Consider the following 18,811-nt stretch of genomic DNA (forward strand, 5'->3'; position numbering starts at 1 on the left):
TAAGTTACGGCCATACACAGTGAAAAGCACCGGAACCCGTCCGATCTCCGAAGTTAAGCCACTGATGGCCCAGTCAGTACTACGGTTGGGGACAACGTGGGAATACTGGGTGCTGTAACTCTTTCTTTTTTCTTTTTTAATGTCATGATATTCTTATGTACGTACAGTATGATTTTCGATTTCTTTCTTTTAAATAATTTTAATTTACTATTTAAAGTTAAATAACCATATATTTTGGGAAATCTTAAAAAGGTTAATCATACATAGAAAAAAAGTTATAATTCCTTTCTTTCATTTAATGTTCCCAGATTCGTTTCAGATTATGATACTCCTTTATACTTAATTAATTTTTTTTTCATTGTTATTTCGGTCATTTACGTAAAAAGTTCATTCATACTTATAGGAAAGGATGTAACACATTACGAAATAGAATTTTTTTATCGTAATACTTATTTTGGGTAATTTTGTATAATTATCCTGAATAAGTGGAATAAAAAAAGGGGCGGCTTTTTTTACCATTATGTTCATTATGTTTCTAGATTTGATATATCTTTATGTAATGATTTGATAATCTTTAAAATTCTAAAAAATATTATTAATTTTGAAAATTAATCAAAAGTACCAAAAGTACTTCGGAAAAAAAAAAAATTTTCATTGTATCATTGTAATTTGTACCATTAATTATTAGATCTAGTATTACATAATAAAAAAACTTCCATTATAATATTAAATGATAATTATAGATCAAAGAAATCATAGTGACGTACTCTTGGAAAATTGGAAGCACTATTGGAAGTACTTTCGGAAGCATAATTTAACCATTTGGATTGGAAACTTCCAAGTTCCGACCAAAATTTTATACTATTGGAAGTACAACTGTTTATAAGTATTATAAAGTACTTTAAATAAATAATATTTAAATCCTGAATTAAAATCATAAATACTTTAAAATAATATTAAAAAAAATCTTATTCATTTATTAAAATATTTATTGATTATCAAGAAATTTAATATGTAAAATGTTTATCAAATCTTGGGAAAAAAAAAATATTTTACATGGAATTTATTAATAATTTGAATAATTCAAAAGTTTAAAAGATAATAAAATTAAATTAATAAAATTTTACAAGTCCAAATTAATTGTAAAATATAAATAAAAAAATGTTTTACAAATTACTATTTAACAACTCTATTATAATTGATTTTTTAATGAATTTTTATTTTTTATACTTAAAAATTTTTTAATTTCTTTTTGTTGTTTAAAATAAAATAATATTTTGACTTTATATAATAAAATTTAAAATTTTTATTATTACTACAGTCAAACCTTTATATAATGATATGTCAGGACATATATGAAATTTTTAGGAAATATCATTATATTAAAGTTATACCAATATTTATATGTCCTCACATATAGTAAGAAAGTAAAATTTTATTGGTATATCAAGTTTTTAATAGTATATCAGTATCAAATATCGGTATATCAAGGTTAGATTGTATACTTTTAGGATATATTTACTGGTTTAATTGGATAAAAGGTTATTCTAAAAATATTTTATATTTATAAAAATTATAAAAATTATAATTTCTACTACTCCTAATAAATTACATTGAAATAATTTTATTTTATTATATATTTTAATTTATTTATAATTTAATTGAATATTGAAATTTTAGTATTATAAAAATTTTATCAAAAAATACTTTAATTAATAAATTTATTTTTAAAAAAAGATTTATATATCAATAAAAAATTTTTTTATTAATTTTTAGTATATATTTAAAAATATTATAATATTATTATTATACCATTTTTTTATAAACTATTCAGTATTAAAATAAAAAAAAACCCTATATTTTAATTGATTTGCTACTATTTTATATTTTTATTTTAAAATATGCTCTAGTATTTTAAATACTTTTCTTCAAAATTCATTATAATTTTAAGTTAATTTCATTTTTTTAATACATTTAAAACTGTATTTTAAATAGATAATAAGTTTAAATATAAATCTAATTTTACAATTTCACTTTTTACAACTGTTTAAATACTAAAATTTACAATAATAGATATATTGGTTTGCTATTTTAATGCAAAAAAATAATACTATTTTCTTATATATTTAAATTAATTCCAATAGTTTTAGTTTTATATATTTATTTGAAAAAATAATATTAATTTTTAGTTTTGAATTAAATTAGATTATTTATACTTTTTAACTGTACTTTTAATATATTTAATGTCTTAGCAATTCTTATAAAATTAGCTTTTTAAAAAATAATTATACACATTTATTATTATTTTTTTATTGTTTACTATTAGTAGTATACTACTTTATTTTAAAAAAGAAAAAAATATTGTATCCCTTAAACTGTTTTGCAGCCAAATTTATCTGCAATTTTGTTTTTTAATTAGAGACACTTTTAAATATTTTAAAATATTTTATTATATAAAACAATATTTTTGTAATAAATTCTATAGTACAGTCAACTCTCTTTATAGTCACACATTTGGGACAGTCCATATTTGGTGATTATAAAGAAATGTGACTACAGTCTGCCCTCGATATAACGAATTTGGTGTCCGGGCTGATCAGGCCTTCGTAATACAAAAATTCGGTAACACTATAACGAAATATTCGGTATATCATAGCGAATAATCGGTATGCCACTATAACGAATTTTCATTATATTATACCGAATATTCATTAAAAATTTATTATTATTTATTTTAAGAGATAACTATAAATAATAAATTACGCGATTTTTAAATTTTTAACAACATTTTATTATACTGAATTATTTATGAAAATGTAACAAAAATTGAGCCTCTTAATTACACGAATAAATTTACTCAATTATATTAATATAACTATCAAGATTACTGTTTTCAGAAATAAACCGTTGTTTTAAAGCTTCTTTTTTTAGCTTTTTAACAAATTTCAACTCTTCTTTTTTTGTATCAAAACCGTCTTCCCGTCGCTCCAAATATAAAATCACCTTATCATAAAATTCAATAGCTTCATTATGAGTAATGGTTGGTCCATATTAATTTGATTATTATTGGGAAGAACGGTTTTCAAAATTTCTTCATTGGATATCATTTCCGTTGTAATTTCTTCCCTATCACATTGAATAAATTCTTCAGCAGTAAAAGGTTTTTCAAAATCAAGTTTATCAATCAACATTTGAATCTCTTCCAATTCCTTAATATGTGTAAGATAAATTTGAGTATCGGCATGGTCATTAGAGTCATGGATAAATCAAATGGCGTGATCATCATCTTCCTTGATCATCATCTCAACTTCGCTCATCCATCGATCTTTAGGCAGGATATCCGCTTTTAGCCAACAGTTTTCAATGGTAGTTTTTGTAACACTATCCCATGCACGTGCAACATATTTGATGCATTTTTTAATATTAATTTCAACGGGCTCTCGTGCCATATTCATTAAAATTATCATATGATTTGACTCGATTGCGTAAATATAGCTTTCGATATTGTGCCCAAAATAAACAACGAATTTTTTAAAATTTCAAGTATAAAACATTACTACATTCTGAATTGAATGTTCATTAATTGAAGCTTACCTGAAGCTATTTATAATACCTTGATCACATGGTTGGAGGTGTGCAGGTAGTGTTTGGAGGAAGAAATTCAAGCGTGATATTTGTAAGGCGTGTGGTTTCAAATAGGGCATGAGTTGGAAGCATTGTCGAAAGAAAGAATATTTTGACCTTGTGTTCTCATTCGAGCATCAAGTTTTTTAAGATATTGGTTCCCAGATCGAAACTTGCATCCAACTTTTTGGATTCCAGTGATAATCTACTGGAAGAGTTTTCTTATTGATGTTTTTGAGGGCTCGAGAGTTTTCATATTTGTGTATGAATAATGGACATAATTTTTCACTCCCAGTTGCATTGCAAGTAAGCAAAACAGTTACATGATCTTTTGACTGTTTTGTTCCAGAAATTGGGGCATTAGAAATTGTACGACTAGGTCGCATTTTCCAAAAAAGACCTGTCTCATCACAATTAAAGATGTCTTCAGGGGCATAATTCTTTAAAACTCTACGAATTTCTTCACGCATTGTATCAAGTTCTTGAACAGGTGCACTTGCGCTTCTCCATGCATGTTGTATTACCTTTAAGATTGTGCCGCTTTTTGAAATTGTCAACCCAACCATTTGACCCTTTGAATTTATCTTCTCCACACAAAAGCAAGCTCTAGCCATTGCTTGAAAGAATATCATCATTCGATTTGAGAAGAATTCCTACCTTGAAGTCACACTTTCTACTCCCAAAAAAGTTAAGCTAAAGCCCTCCCTTCAACGATAGGAAAAGGAATCTTTTTTTCGCGTCGTAATCCAGCTTGATGTGAATCAAGATCTACAACAAGCCAACGGTCTTTTTCCTTTAAAATATCACTGATCATTCCTTCACTAACCTCATATTCGTTGGCTAGTTCCTTTTGTTTTAAGGAGGGAGGGAGAAATTTTTTTCAAACAAATTTCTTTCTTTTGTGCTGCTGTAAGAGATTTACGTTTTCTGGGGATTCCATTAAGTTGTTTATTACCAGGTTTTACAGATTTGGCTTTTGGCATTTTTAAAAAATATCCAGAGTAACAATAAAGTGTAAAATAAAATATGAAGTATGAAAGTATCCATTATAAATTAATTTTATGATGTGTGGTTACTACATTGAGAAAATATTTCATGATAAATAGTCCTTTATAGTAAGATTCATTTCGCAAAAATTCTTCGGTATATTCATAAAAATTCAAAAAATTCGTTATAAAAAATAATTCTTCGGTATATTCATAAAAAAATCAGAAAAAATCCGTTATAAAAAAAATCCGTTATAAAAAGGATCATTTTATATAAAGATGTTTCACACACTTTATTTCGTTAAACGTTGTACGAAATTTAATTAGTAAAGTTCGGTTTGACAAGGTTTTTTTCATATGTCAAAATCTGTACCACGCTAAAGATCTGCTATATCGTGTTATTCATTATATCAAAATTCGCTATAAAAAGGGCAGACTGTATATAAAAAATTTCTTATATTAGTATATCATAATTCTGGCCAAAAATTAACATAATTTTAGCCAAAATTATACTCAAAACTTTATTGTATCATAACTCTGCCAATATTAATCATGGAGAGATGATCTTACTGCCATTCGATTTGACTTAATGAGACGGTTCTAATGGTATAAAATACATCGAAATCCGATCACTAGATTAATTTCCGAAATTAAAAAAATATTAATGGTTTTTGTGTAATAACTCTACCAATATTGATCCTAGAGAGACTATCTTACTACTATTCGATTCGTCTTGATAAGGCGATTCCAACGAGCTATTAATTGTCTTTTTACAATCACTAGATACCGAGAAATTTGGCAAAATGTTAAATGGCGCAGTAAACGTAAATCAAGAAATATAATAATGCCGATGCTTAACATTTTGTTGAATAACTCATCAGCCAGTGATCGCAAAAAAATAAAACTACCACCATTCAATTATCTCAGTGAGACGATTCTAACAAGCTATGATACATCTTTGTACGATTATTAGATGCCAAGTTATTTAATATATTTTGTATATAACTGTGATTATAAACGGTTCTTTTTAATATAAGATTTTTGAGGATAGGTGTGATAGTGACTATAGATAGATTGTGACTATATAGGATAGATTTTAATAATAAAGTGTTTTGAACATTCAACTGGTATGACTATATAGTAGAATGGGACTATAACGGGAATGACTATAGAGGGAGTTGACTGTATTTTCTAAGTAAAAATCAAAAAAAAAATTCAATTTGATTAATGATTTTTAAAAGTAAATAATTGACAAATTATAACAAATAGTAGCTAAATTTTTCAAATTGAAATATCTTTTTATCCATTAACCCTAAAAATATAAAGATTATTACCATTTGATGCATCTTAATGAGAAGAATCTGATAGAAATAAAATTGTCCTTTCACAAATATTATGTGGCAGAATAACTTATAAAAACTAAAAATTTATAAATTAATATAACTTTTTATTTATCAATTTTAGAGTTATGATTTTATTACCATTAAATGCGCCTTAATAAGAGAAATCTAACAAATATAATTTCATCTTTTTATGATCACTAGATTTTAAGATATTTTAAAAATTCAAAAATTTTTAAAATTAATTTTAACCCCTACAGTTTAAGGGATAATAAAAAAAATTTTAATAGTAAATTTAAATATTATTTACTAATAAAAGATTTCTTATTGTACACTAGTGTGCAAAACATATATTAAAATGCGTGTTTCGTACACTAGTTTTATTTTATTTTATTTTTATATAAAACTAGTGTGCGAAACACTCATCATATGATTTGTGTTAGATAAACGCATTATGTGAATAAGGATGGTGCCACAAATATGTAATTGCAGAATAATTGCGATTTACAGTATTGCGGAACATTGCAGATTTTTAAATCTAAAAATCTGCAAATCCACAAATTCGCAATTATCCGCAAATCTGCAAATATTCTGCAAATCCACAAATATCGCAAGTACCGCAATTCAATTGCAGAATATTTGCGGTACTTTGCGATATTTGCGGATTTGCGGAATGTCCACAAAAAAAACTATTTTTTTTTAATAAAATATAATTATTACTAAAAAAACATATTTCTATTTATTATTAATAATAAAAAAAATTATTTTACATAAAAAAAAATTAAAAGAAAACGCTGGAACCTATAGTTCTGGCTGTTTAATTAAAAAAAATTTAAAAGAAAATGCCAGAACCTATAGTTCTGACGTTTTTACAAAAAAAATTAAAAAAAAATTAGAAAAATATAGTTCTGGTGTTTTTATAAAAAAAATTAAAAGAAAATGCCGGAACCTATAGTTCCGATGTTTTTACATAATAAAATTAAAAGAAAATGCCAGAACTAAAGTTCTGGTGTTTTTATTAAAAAAAATTAAAAGAAAATAACAGAACCCATAATTCCGGCATTTTTATTAAAAAAAATTAAAAGAAAATGCCAGAACCTTAGTTTCGGCATTTTTACATAAAAAAATTAAAAGAAAACGCCAGAACTTATAGTTCCAGCATTTTTATATAAAAAAAAATTTAAAAGAAAATGCCAGAACCTATAGTTCTGGCGTTTTTATATAAAAAAATTAAAGAAAATGCCAGAACCTATAGTTCCGGCATTTTTATATAAAAAAAATTTAAAAGAAAATGCTGGAACCTATAGTTCTGGCGTTTTTACATAAAAAAATTAAAAGAAAACGCCAGAACCTATAGTTCCAGCGTTTTTACATAAAAAAATTTAAAAGAAAATGCCAGAATCTATAGTTCCAGCGTTTTTATATAAAATAAATTAAAAGAAAACGTCAGAACCCATAGTTCCGGCATTTTTATATAAATAAATTAAAAGAAAACGCCAGAACCTATAGTTCTGGCGTTTTTATATAAAATAAATTAAAAGAAAACGTCAGAACCTATAGTTCTGGTGTTTTTATATAAATAAATTAAAAGAAAACGCCGTAACCTATAGTTCCAGCGTTTTTATTAAAAAAAATTAAAAAATATGCCGGAAGCAATAGTTTTGGCATTTTTGTATAAAAAAACTATTAGTTCTGGTGTTTTTTGTATGTAAGAAAACGCCAAAACTGAATTGCGAAATTGCGGGCTACTAATCGCAATTTAATTCCAAAATCCGCAATATTGCGGAATTTGAAAATCATTTGCAGACCTATCTTTATATATATAATAGGAATAATAATAGAAAAGTAATAAGATGTAGTATCACATTATCTTGCAAATGAAATTTATAATGCTATCTGATATTGAGATCTATGTAGGGAGTAAATAGATACTATGAGGTCTTGAAAGTATATAGTAACTATACACTCAGCTTGATAACTTAGTGAATTTTTAATCACTATTTTAAAAATTCATACACACATTACAGAGATTTTCAATTTAATTGGTGATCCGCGAGTCAAGTAGCGAAAACGATAATAAAATTTGACGGAAATTTATTAATTAAAAGCCGCATTTCCGAATGTGGGGTTGTTCATGAATTTCTCTAGCCAAATGTTTAAATAACGCCATTTTTCTTTAATGAAATAGTTTTCCACAGTTTTCCCACCAATCTCATGCAAAAAAAATCATAATGTAACATTGGAAAAAAGTCCAATTTCTAAGAGATCTGAGATTCGAAAGACAAAAACTAGTTTTATCATACCATATCACTTGTATAATGAGTGTGAAAAAGTCTTGAATTTGTCGAGTTAGAAGTTATTACAGCATAGTTTACTAATAAAATAAATCAAAAATAAAGCAATATGCATGAAAGTTTAGTGAAATATAAAAAAATTTCCATAATTTGTACTTTTAAAACCTTAGTTTACCTAATAACATAGTAAATGCTGCGTGCTTCCAAGGTAAACTTCGTCAAAAAAAAGTTTTACACTTTGTAGCTTTGAAAAATAAAAGTGTGACATTTACTTTATTGTTTGTGTTATTTTTAGTAAACTATGCTTATAGTTTTTGTTACATCAGAAATCATTAAAGTCGGCGTATTATGACAAATTAGTATATGATTTGCGTCAAATTTTATATGTAATTTCTCTAGTTGACTCGCGGATCGTCAATTAAGGTATTTTCATTAAATTACCTTTAAAATTAAGATATTTCAATAATATTTTATTAGAGAGACCTCCTGAAATTTAATTCATGTAGTCTTTATAACAAAGATATTTTTACATTTTCATTACAAGTATTTACAGTATTGGCATATTTTTTATAAGATATATTTTGCAAAATATATCATATAAGGAGAATTAGCATACTTATTATATCTTCATATTTTATTATTATTGACTACTTAAAAAAGAAAAGTACTAGTCTTTAGTGAATATTATTTTTGAAAAAAACAAATTAATACTATTGGTTAGGTAATAAGGAACTTATGGTTTTATTAGAACTCATAGAAGATAACTTTTATGCCAAACAAAGGAGTCAATCAAAATAAGTTACTATATAGGATCAAATAACAAGTTCAATCATGATTAAAAATGAAATAAGAATAATTAATTTACCAATGTATAAAAATTCAGAAAATATATTTGATGAAAATAGTAAAAATAATGGAAATGATAGGAATAATAATATCACTTAAATTTAGCTATTAAGATATTCATCAAGATATTTATTAAGATAATTGACTACCTTTAGAAATATCATCTATAAATACAATATGTTGCAAAGTTTATTGTAAAAATTATCTATATCTATTAGAAGAGAATCTATCAATTTTTAATTAAGAAATAATGATTATAATATTATTTTAATAATGTAAATAATGGTTAAATAGGTGACTTTTTACCTTTTTTTTTGTTTCAATCTTGTTTTTTTACATTATTAAAATGAAAAAAAATAAATTAATGCTTAAATTTATTTTATATAATGAATCACATTTTTATTCTCATTTTCAGATTACTTTTGTTTTATCAAATAATATCAATAACATCAGGAAGTTTTGGGCTGGCGTATAATGTGTTGTTCAACGTCAAAAAGTGTTGAGCAACAAATCCTTTGTAAACTGACGCCATTTAAAAACATGTAAAGCAACATCTATTTAAACGTAAAGCTACACATAATAAAACAATGATAGTTTAAAAACATGTATAATAATGTATAAAAACACATATATTAATATTAAAAATACGTATAGCAATGTATTTGTTAATTTAATTGTAGTATTAGTTTATTAACATATATTGTTGTATATTATTAACATATATAAAATTTTATTAATTGTAAATTTATTTATAAATACAAATTATATTATTTAATGTAAAATTGTCAACAAAATTGTCTAATAAAAAATTAATTTCTCTTGTTATAATTGGATTGCTACAGATTTTTAAGCGATCAACGTACTAAATTTCTGTTGATATAACACCCCTGGTGATACAACCATAATAAGGTAGAGTTTTTATTAAAAAAAAAACTAATATTAAAAGTTTTGTTAATGAAACTTACATGATTTGATTTATATTTCTAAATACTGAATGGATTCTATAAAATAAAAGAAGGAAAACGTTCAGTTAGAATGTTTCATAGTAAAAAAAAATTAAAAAATTAAATTTAAGTTTTGTAAAATTTATTACAAAACTCACCATTTAAAGCTTCTGAACACAACGCCTTGAACCTACAAAAAAAAGGATGGAAACGTTAGAAACATTTCCTAAAACTGAAGAAATTTAAAAAATATTATTTAAAAGTTTCAAAGCAAAATGCTTCAAAACTTACCCTTCCATTTTCCCGTTTTCCAAAGCTAAATATACATACTGAAAGACCTACAAAAAAAATAAAAGAAACGTTAGTCAACGTTTCTTAAAAAAAATTATAAAATAAAGTTTCGCAACATTTTGTTGCAAAATTTACCATTTTTTACCCAAAAACTGTAGACCTACAAAAAGAATTTAAAGAAACGTTAGTAAATGTTTCTAAAAAAAAATTAAAAAATAAAATGAAATTTTACAACGTTTCATTGCAAAACTCATCATTTTATCTATCTGAAAAATCTGTAGATTTACAAAAATAAGAAAAGAAACGTTATTAAACGTTTTTTAAAAAAAATATTATAAATAAAGTTTTGCAACAGACGTTGCAAAACTTATCATACTATCCAAAAGTCTAACACCTACAAAAGAAAAAGAAAGAAACGTTAGTATCGTTTCTTTAAAAAAGTTAAAAAACTAAAGTTTTGCAACAAATGTTGTGAAAATCACTATTATACTTAAAGTTCAATATCTACAAAAGAAAAAGAAAGAAACGTTAGTATTGTTTCTTTAAAAATAAAAAAAAATTAAAGTTTTGTGACAGATGTCATAAAACTTACCATAATATTCAATATTCCAATACCTACAAAAAAAAGAAACATTAGTGTTATTTCTTAAAAATAAAAAATAAAAAAAGATTTTAAAGAATACCTTCAAAATCTCGACTGTAAATCATCCAGGAAGCTGCTGACCTAAAAAAAAGAAAGGAAAACAAAATGTTAATTATGTTTCTAACATTTTTAACGGTTTGTTAAAAAAAATGAAAAAAAATACTTATGAAATGTTAATAAATGTTTTGTTATCAGAACGTTAGCTAACGTTCTGATTAAAAAATTAAAAAAAATGTTATTTCAGAATGTTAAAAAACGTTTCAAATAAAAAATAAAATAAAAAAATTAATCAGAATGTTAGTCAACGTTCTGATTAAAGAATTAAAAAAAATATTATTTCAGAATATTAAAAAATGGTTTGAATAAAAATGAAATAAAAAAATTAATCAGAACGTTAACTAACGTTCCAATTAAAAAATTAAAAAAAATATTATTTCAGAACGTTTTTTAACATTCTGAATAAAAAATGAAATAAAAAAATTAATCAGAACGTTAACCAACATCAGGAAATTTGTTTAGGCATAATTTAGTGTAATATTTCAGAGGTGATGTAAAATTTCGAAATATTACACTAAAAACGTAATATTACAAAAGTTTACGCTCTTAAATTTGAATAATAATAGTAATTTAAGAATATCTCGCTATCTACTGATCCAATCAAGACGATCTATAGCTCATTGAATCAGCTCATCAAGACTAATCGAATGGTAGTAAAATCATATCTCTATGTTCGATAGATGACTTTCTATTAATTTAAAACTTTATTGCATACTATAGAGCATTCTATCAACTGTAGAAATGCAATTTTACTACCATTCGATTCGTCTTAATGAGCTGATTCAATGAGCTATAGATCGTCTTGATTGGATCAGTAGATAGCGAGATATTCTTAAATTACTATAATTATTCAAATTTAAAAGCGTAAACTTTTGTAATATTACGTTTTTAGTGTAATATTTCAAAATTTTACACTACTTCCGAAATATTACACTAAATTATGCTTAAACAAATTTTCTGATGAACGTTCTGATTAAAATAATTAAAAAAAATGTTATTTTAGAATGGTTTTTAACATTCTAAATAAAAAATGAAATAAAAAAATCAATCAAAACGTTAGCCAACGTTCTGATTAAAATAATTAAAAAAAATGTTATTTTAAAACGTTTTTTAACATTCTGAATAAAAAATGAAATAAAAAATCAATTGGAACGTTAGCCAATGTTCCGATTAAAAAAAATTAAAAAAAAATTATTTCAGAACGTTAGCTAATGTTCCAATTAAAAAAAATAAAAAAAAATATATTTCAAAATGTTAAAAAATGTTTCATTAATAATTTTAATGAAAAATCAGAATGTTAGCCAATGTTCCAATTAAAAAAAATGAAAAAAAATGAAAAAAATTTTTTAACGTTTCATTAAAAAATGAAATAATCAGAACGTTAGCCAACGTTCTGATTAAAAAAAAGATGAAAAAAAATTTTTGAAAAAATAAAATAAAAAAAATCGGAACATTAGCTAATGTTTCGATATAGTACTTTTATTTAAACTAATAATTAATAACTTATGATTAATAATTTAATACCAGAATTTATAGTTTAGGTAGTATTTGTCAAATATAATCAAATAAATAATGAGATTACTGTATTTGACATACAAATTTTTTTTTTTCATTTTAAGCCACAAATAAGTAAAATCAGAATTCATAAGTTATTTATTTTGTTCATTTGTATAATCTGTATTCCAAACAAATATGTTAAGAAGAGCCTTTTGTAGAAAAATAATACTGGTTTGTAATTTCTAAGAATTAAAAACAAAGAAAAGAATATATTAGTTGTATTTAATATATCGACTTAATCAATCACTTACAGATATCAATATCTATAATAAAATTAATCATTTTAATTTTGCAAAAAACAGAAGTCTACTCTTCTTTCATATTTCACTTTAAATGACAAAGCTGAAGCTAGCGCAGAGAAAGCCTTTGCTATCTATAGAAATGATGACGAAAAGCTTGATTATTTAAATAAAGTTTGATTTATATATTTTTCATTTCTATTAACATTTTTTATTCGTTTATATTCTAATGGTATTATCATATAACATTATACAGTAAATAAGAATTCTGACTTACCTAAAAAGTCTTACTCAAGTGACTCAACTTCAGTCAACAGTTTGTAATTTATACTAATATTCTATATTTTAATATATAAGTATGCTGAAATTACTAATCTTATTACAGATAGCAAAATGTTTGAGAATGAGTCTGAAGTAAAGCTTAATAAAAAGTATGTCAAAAAAATTTAACTCCAAAAATGCAGTTCTCAAAAAGTTTGTTCAGAAACTAGATTTTAAGTAACTTGAGAAATACACGCCATTATAAGACAAAGACATAGAGAAATACAACACAGTTTGATCTATATATATATGAATTATATATATCTTATATATCTTTATTATCATTTCACAGAATTTGCTGGGCTTGATTTCACTTGGCCTCTGCAAGCTGTATCAGTGAGCACCATATTATATATATATGATTACATCACTAATCCCGATTCTTGAAGTATAGTGAACATGCTTATATTACTTTGCTGATCATTTGCTGATCACTTTTTTTTTTATTATAAACATTAAAAATTTAAAAAAAGTATAGCAAAGTAAATAGATAAAATTAGATGTGAAACCATATTATTCCATACTTTAAATCAAATAAATTTTTAATATAGTTTTTAATTTTTTATATGATAAATCATTAATATGTGATAATTTGAAGGTTGAGACAAAAATTGATGACCAGAGCCAAATATGCAAGGCCGGAACTTAAAACTTTGCACAGACACTCTTTATATTATATGTAATTTATGACAAAAATAATCCAATATTTTGGTCCATAATCCAGGTTTTTTGCTTATAGAGAAATTGGTGAATTTTAATAATAAATAATATCAATGCCATGAAATTCAATAGATAAATGCCACAAAACTTAATAAACAAATGCCACAAAATTTAGTGAACAAATGCCATATTAATTATGTAGAATTTTTCAATAACAGCATTTATATTATGTGACAAGATTGAATAAATATTCGAAAAATGATCGGCAAATGATCAGTAAAATTGTGATAAATAGGGATGTCCGCTATGCTGCTCCCTGGTTCGTAGAAGGACAAGGAGAGGAGCTTGCCACTAATACGCTTGAATATTATCACCTTATCGGGTCTAAAAGTCTTGATTTATCTAGAGGAAGTCATATCCACATTGTAAAAGGGAAGTTAATAGGTTATGGAGATGAACTATCTGGAGAAGAACATGAGAAACTCAACAAGAAAAACCCTGGTATGATTTATGCTCCTATCAAACAAAAGTCAGTCGTAATTAGATTCTCTTCAACCGCAAATGTGACCTTGAAGGAATGGCAGGTTTGTGTTGCTTTTATATGCAATTAAATATTGGGCTTTGTTAGGAATTTGCTTTTGCCAAATTATCAGGTGCACCTGCGAATTCGAAAAAAAGATGATCCCACGAATGAAGTTGCAATGATGGCCAATGTCCTATATAGTCACACCCTTCGGGACCAAAAAAAATTGGTGTGATTATAAAAATACTATATGATGTGACTAAAGAGGGTTTTTTTTTAATAAGCTTATTAGTAACTTGGGCCAATGTAAATGTGCTTATAAGGGGAGGATGTGACTATATATGCCGACTGTAATCGAAACTTTCGCCTTGTGGTCGACTCGGGGTCAACAATAACCATCATACTCACTTCATAAGACAGAAGATGAACAACAATAATGGATGGATTGATGGAATACATTCCCATCCGAAGCCAGTGGCTACGGGGAAATGTGGATATGTGTATAATTATATGTCAAAAAAAAAAAATCATTATCAAATTTTATATCAGACTTTGCGATACAAAATAAACTATGTAATGCGATTAATAAAATAAATATTATTAGTTAATTAAATGTAGTGAATGTACAATATGAAGAAAATTTTATATATTTGATTTACTGTATTTAAAACATTTTGTATAAGGGCGTAGTAATGTGACACAATAAATCTATTATCGATACACGTTTACTTTACGGGCTGTAATGATCAATAAGCAGGAAATCAAGTGTATGATGATGCAATCCTGGCGGATTTACTAAGGATACTTTGCGTAAAAAAACTTAAAGGGCTGTGAAGATTTTTAAGTTGTTTCGGAGAATTGGAGCGGATAAGATTAAACGGGTTATATCATATAGTGCAAATGAGCATTTTAGTCACGTGAGTACTGTACCACATGTTATTAATTGGTTATTTATGTATTTTATTATATAAAAATGTAAAGAATATAAATTGAAATCATGATCAGGTGATTTTCATCATAAATTTACATAAGGATATTAAATATGTAATATGAAGAAGGGTAAATTTACATAAATTTAAGGTAGTTTTCGAATTATAATGGGTCATTTACGTATCATAATTCATTTGATTATTGACCTTATAAATTGCTTTATTCACTAAAGTTATAAAAAGTTACACATAAACTTTTCATCTAGAAGTTAAACTAGGAAAGTTACTATATTGTCGATATGAGAAAAAATCATGATTGAAGCAATTTTTAATTAGTAATTGAAAATAAACCGACTTATAAATGAGATTTTAACGACGACCATTTACACATCAATTTTAAACATAAGAAATTATAATAATTTAACTCTTTTCACTAGGTAAGTTAACTTTAATAATAAAGGCTGCGATTTATTGTTGTTGCTGCTTTGGTTTTCCAACCTTTAAAAATGCGCCACCTCCAAAGTATCTATCATTAGCTTCTTTTACTTTCTTTTGTCTCTCCTCTGGGTTGATAAGTTCAATTCCCTGTACAGGAGTGAATGCAAGAGATGATGATAAACCTGAAGTAGCTCCAGAAGAACCCAGAAATTGGTGTCTTTTAGGCGCTTTAGCTGAACATTAATTGAAAAAAATATATATACATATTTAAACCGTCTGTTTATCAAGAACTATATATACAATAATGTTATTTAACATACCTTTGACTCTAGGATCGGCTACTGAAGCCCGAATTTTACCCGAATTTTGCCCAATTAAACCTAAACCTTTTGTTTTGTCAAATGACCCAGTTTCATCCTCTGCAACACCAAAGGCCATTCTATTTTGGGCTTTACGCAATTCTGTAACTGCATAAGCTTCTTTCATTCGTCTTACTCTAAATAAAATAATCTTGTTCATTAATACCGTATGAATAATAGATTTTTAATCCAATTCATAATATTTATAAAGCTTACTTCTTTCCCGCTCTTCTTTTTTTTGGACCTTCATCAGGTACAGGTAAGGGCTTGACAGTCTTAGTAGGAGGCGGTTCTTGTAACTTTTCAAGTTTTTTATCAATTTGTTCACGTAGGTTTCTTCCAAATGAACCTTAATAATAAATGTCGATAAGAAACCCTATATTTAGTAGCTAATTGGTATTTAAACATACCATCAGGTGATTCATGCACTCGATCCATTCTGGCAGCCAAAGTGCACCTAAAAAAATCCGACGTTAAGAAATTTTATATAAACAAATATGACTAATAATATATTTCTGAAACAAACTTCGCTGCAACAATCTTTTGTGCTTTAATTCTGAGATCTTGCGGAGTCCTCTGGATCAATTCTGATTGAAACAAATATCCGGTATGTCTAGGCGTTGATGCACTAGAAAATCCGGTACTAGTCTTCTTTTGTACACCAAGCAGCTAATAAATACAATATTTAAAGAATTCAATTTAGCAATATTAGATTGGACTAGGTTTCAAAGCTAAAATACATACCATAACGTTGCAAGATGGCATTTTGCAAAGGGCCAATAATCCACCAGCCTGTCCCAGCATTTTAGCTGCAGTTGTACTTCCTACAATTGCTGAAAGGTTAGGCGCAATGAGCGTCATTCTAGACTCTACATATTCTAAAATCTGTAATTTAGTAAAATAATTAGTATATGTAAAATTCTTTACTAATTAATTAATAAACATACAAACCTTTCTTTTAGCAGCATCCAATTCCAATGCCATATCGCAAGCGTCACTAACAATCATACTTTCTTCATCAGTTAACTTTTGACCGTTAGTAGTAGATCCTGTAACAGTAACTACCATAACGGTGGCGGAGGGTAGAATAGATCTTAAATCTACTTTAGTTAAATCCTATTATAATGGGAAAGGTCCAATAGCAATAACGGTCGAGGTTGGTAGCTATTAAAAGAATAAAGATCATAATTTCCTGCTATATTGAACTGGTTAGGTACACTAGGTAGTATCTATAAAATTACTAACCATTTCGTTTCCTATAGCCTTGACGGCTCTGGTGTAATCTAACGGATTAAGGACCAATGATTCTAATTCAGGAAATTTTTTAGCGTAATGGTCTCTTATAAACTATAAGAATAATTGGACCCCAAATAAGTAAAAGTTATTAAATCACCAAATTATATAGTAACAAATTTTTTACTTTATGAACTACTAGAATCTCGTTATCAATGTCTACAGTCAAATTATTAGCTTGAACTATAAGTTTATATTCTGGATCTTCTTCGACAGGTCCCATTATTTGTGTCTGAGAACGATTTGTATCTTTAAGTTGTTCAATTTTCTAAGTAAAGAGAGGTAAAAAAGCTAAGTAAATAGAACTAATTTATAATAAGAAAAATATATCTTAGACTAACCGTTAAGATGTCTCTCATTTGTCTAGAACTGAGTAATTTGGCTACTTTCTTCACATCTTTAACAGATTTCATTTCGACTTCACTGTTCACATTTTTGTTTTCCTCTGGTTCATCGTTCTCTTCCATGTGCTCTTCCTCTTCTAAATCTTCTAGATCTCGCATAAGAACGTCTTCAGAGTCATTATTGTCACTTTGATCGTCGTCAGCAGCTTCCTCATCTCGGGTAGATATAAAGTCGGGATCTGCGAGTAATTCGTCTGCTAAAGACATTGTTTTATTGTTCGAGTTCTAGCTTTACCCTGAAAAGAAAAATCCACCAATTTAAGTAACCATGCCGATCATACTTTATTGATAATCCGATTCCTTCCATTGGTCGGTTTTTTGTTATATCAGTTTAAGACCACTTGGGCCGATTTGTCTCACTTCAATTATGTCACCTGTGGGTTGTCGATCATTGTCACATTTATCACCATAGCTAAAGTCCGTTTATTGGTCAAATTTCACGTGCGTGGTGATCAATAAATACGAACTTTAAAAAAATTTCGTTAAAAGAATTCAAAGAGAAAAAATTTTATAATTTTAATCACACAAATTTCATAATAAATAGAATTATTTTATAAACCACTTGAAAACAACCATTATATCTATTTTTATAAAGTAAAATTGTTCAAAATGAATAACAGGAGACCGAGAAATCACGAAAACTATAAATAAATGTTATAATATGCTCAAAAATTATTATCCAAGCTTCCTATAATCCAATTTAAATAATTTTTAATATTCTAAGAGGACAAACAAGACTCTTTCTTATAATACTAAAATTATCTAAACTCAGCATGTTTATCTATAGCTATAACTCTTTAAAGATATGGTACATAATCTCATCAAGGTAGTAAATAAAATAACACAGAACGTCCAAAAAAAACCTGTAATAAAATAAATAAGAATTAAAATTACAATAATAAAAAGATTTTTTTTAAAAGCTTTAATGTTTCTAATAAATATATGGGAACGTATTATTTTTGTTTTTTTCTAACGTAATAAGAGTTATTTTTGCCATTTTACCAAATAACCTTTCTATTAAATAATTTTACAATACCACTTACCATTTCCAAAAAAAATAAAT

General features: G+C 26.0%; 3 protein-coding genes across 4 annotated transcripts; 1 reads left to right on the forward strand and 2 right to left on the reverse strand.

Annotated features, from left to right (window-relative positions):
- Nucleotides 1-3,266: 3,266 nt before the first annotated feature.
- Nucleotides 3,267-3,467, reverse strand: OCT59_018591 (uncharacterized protein; the record flags this gene model as incomplete). The annotated part of the gene is made up of 1 exon (XM_066148870.1): nucleotides 3,267-3,467. The coding sequence occupies one exon, from the start codon at nucleotides 3,465-3,467 to the stop codon at nucleotides 3,267-3,269; it is 201 nt and encodes a 66-aa protein (XP_066004757.1).
- Nucleotides 3,468-14,071: 10,604 nt separating this feature from the next.
- OCT59_018592 (uncharacterized protein) lies at nucleotides 14,072-14,931 on the forward strand (the record flags this gene model as incomplete). Its single annotated transcript, XM_025314170.2, has 2 exons — nucleotides 14,072-14,386; nucleotides 14,456-14,931. 2 exons carry the CDS (start codon nucleotides 14,072-14,074, stop codon nucleotides 14,558-14,560), a joined length of 420 nt encoding a protein of 139 aa, XP_025185776.2. The 3' UTR covers nucleotides 14,561-14,931.
- Nucleotides 14,932-15,446: 515 nt separating this feature from the next.
- Nucleotides 15,447-18,002, reverse strand: OCT59_018593 (uncharacterized protein). Of its 2 annotated transcripts, XM_025314171.2 has the most exons (10): nucleotides 17,686-17,998; nucleotides 17,472-17,612; nucleotides 17,297-17,398; nucleotides 17,003-17,167; nucleotides 16,796-16,936; nucleotides 16,578-16,720; nucleotides 16,462-16,508; nucleotides 16,268-16,400; nucleotides 16,013-16,188; nucleotides 15,447-15,925 (listed from the first exon to the last, which is right to left on the reverse strand). In XM_025314171.2, exons 1-10 carry the CDS (start codon nucleotides 17,953-17,955, stop codon nucleotides 15,723-15,725), a joined length of 1,521 nt encoding a protein of 506 aa, XP_025185777.1. In that variant the 5' UTR covers nucleotides 17,956-17,998; the 3' UTR covers nucleotides 15,447-15,722. The 2 variants fall into 2 exon arrangements, with proteins under 2 accessions (XP_025185777.1, XP_066004758.1); XM_066148871.1 differs by having other exon boundaries at nucleotides 15,669-15,925; nucleotides 16,268-16,720; nucleotides 17,686-18,002.
- Between the last annotated feature and the right edge of the window lie 809 nt (nucleotides 18,003-18,811).

Source organism: Rhizophagus irregularis, chromosome 27, assembly GCF_026210795.1.
Source record: "Rhizophagus irregularis chromosome 27, complete sequence".
In the NCBI taxonomy this organism is placed as follows: Eukaryota; Fungi; Glomeromycota; class Glomeromycetes; order Glomerales; family Glomeraceae; genus Rhizophagus; species Rhizophagus irregularis.

What these genes read in the sequence shown, in the direction of transcription:
- OCT59_018593 (XM_025314171.2), bottom strand. Translation starts at nt 17,955, where the DNA reads ATGTCTTTAGCAGACGAATTACTCGCAGATCCCGACTTTATATCTACC. An exon ending in AGGCTATAGGAAACGAAATG is followed by an intron (nt 17,168 to 17,296) that starts GTTAGTAATTTT and finishes CCATTATAATAG; the next exon opens with GATTTAACTAAAGTAGATTT. An exon ending in CAAAAGATTGTTGCAGCGAA is followed by an intron (nt 16,509 to 16,577) that starts GTTTGTTTCAGA and finishes GGATTTTTTTAG; the next exon opens with GTGCACTTTGGCTGCCAGAA.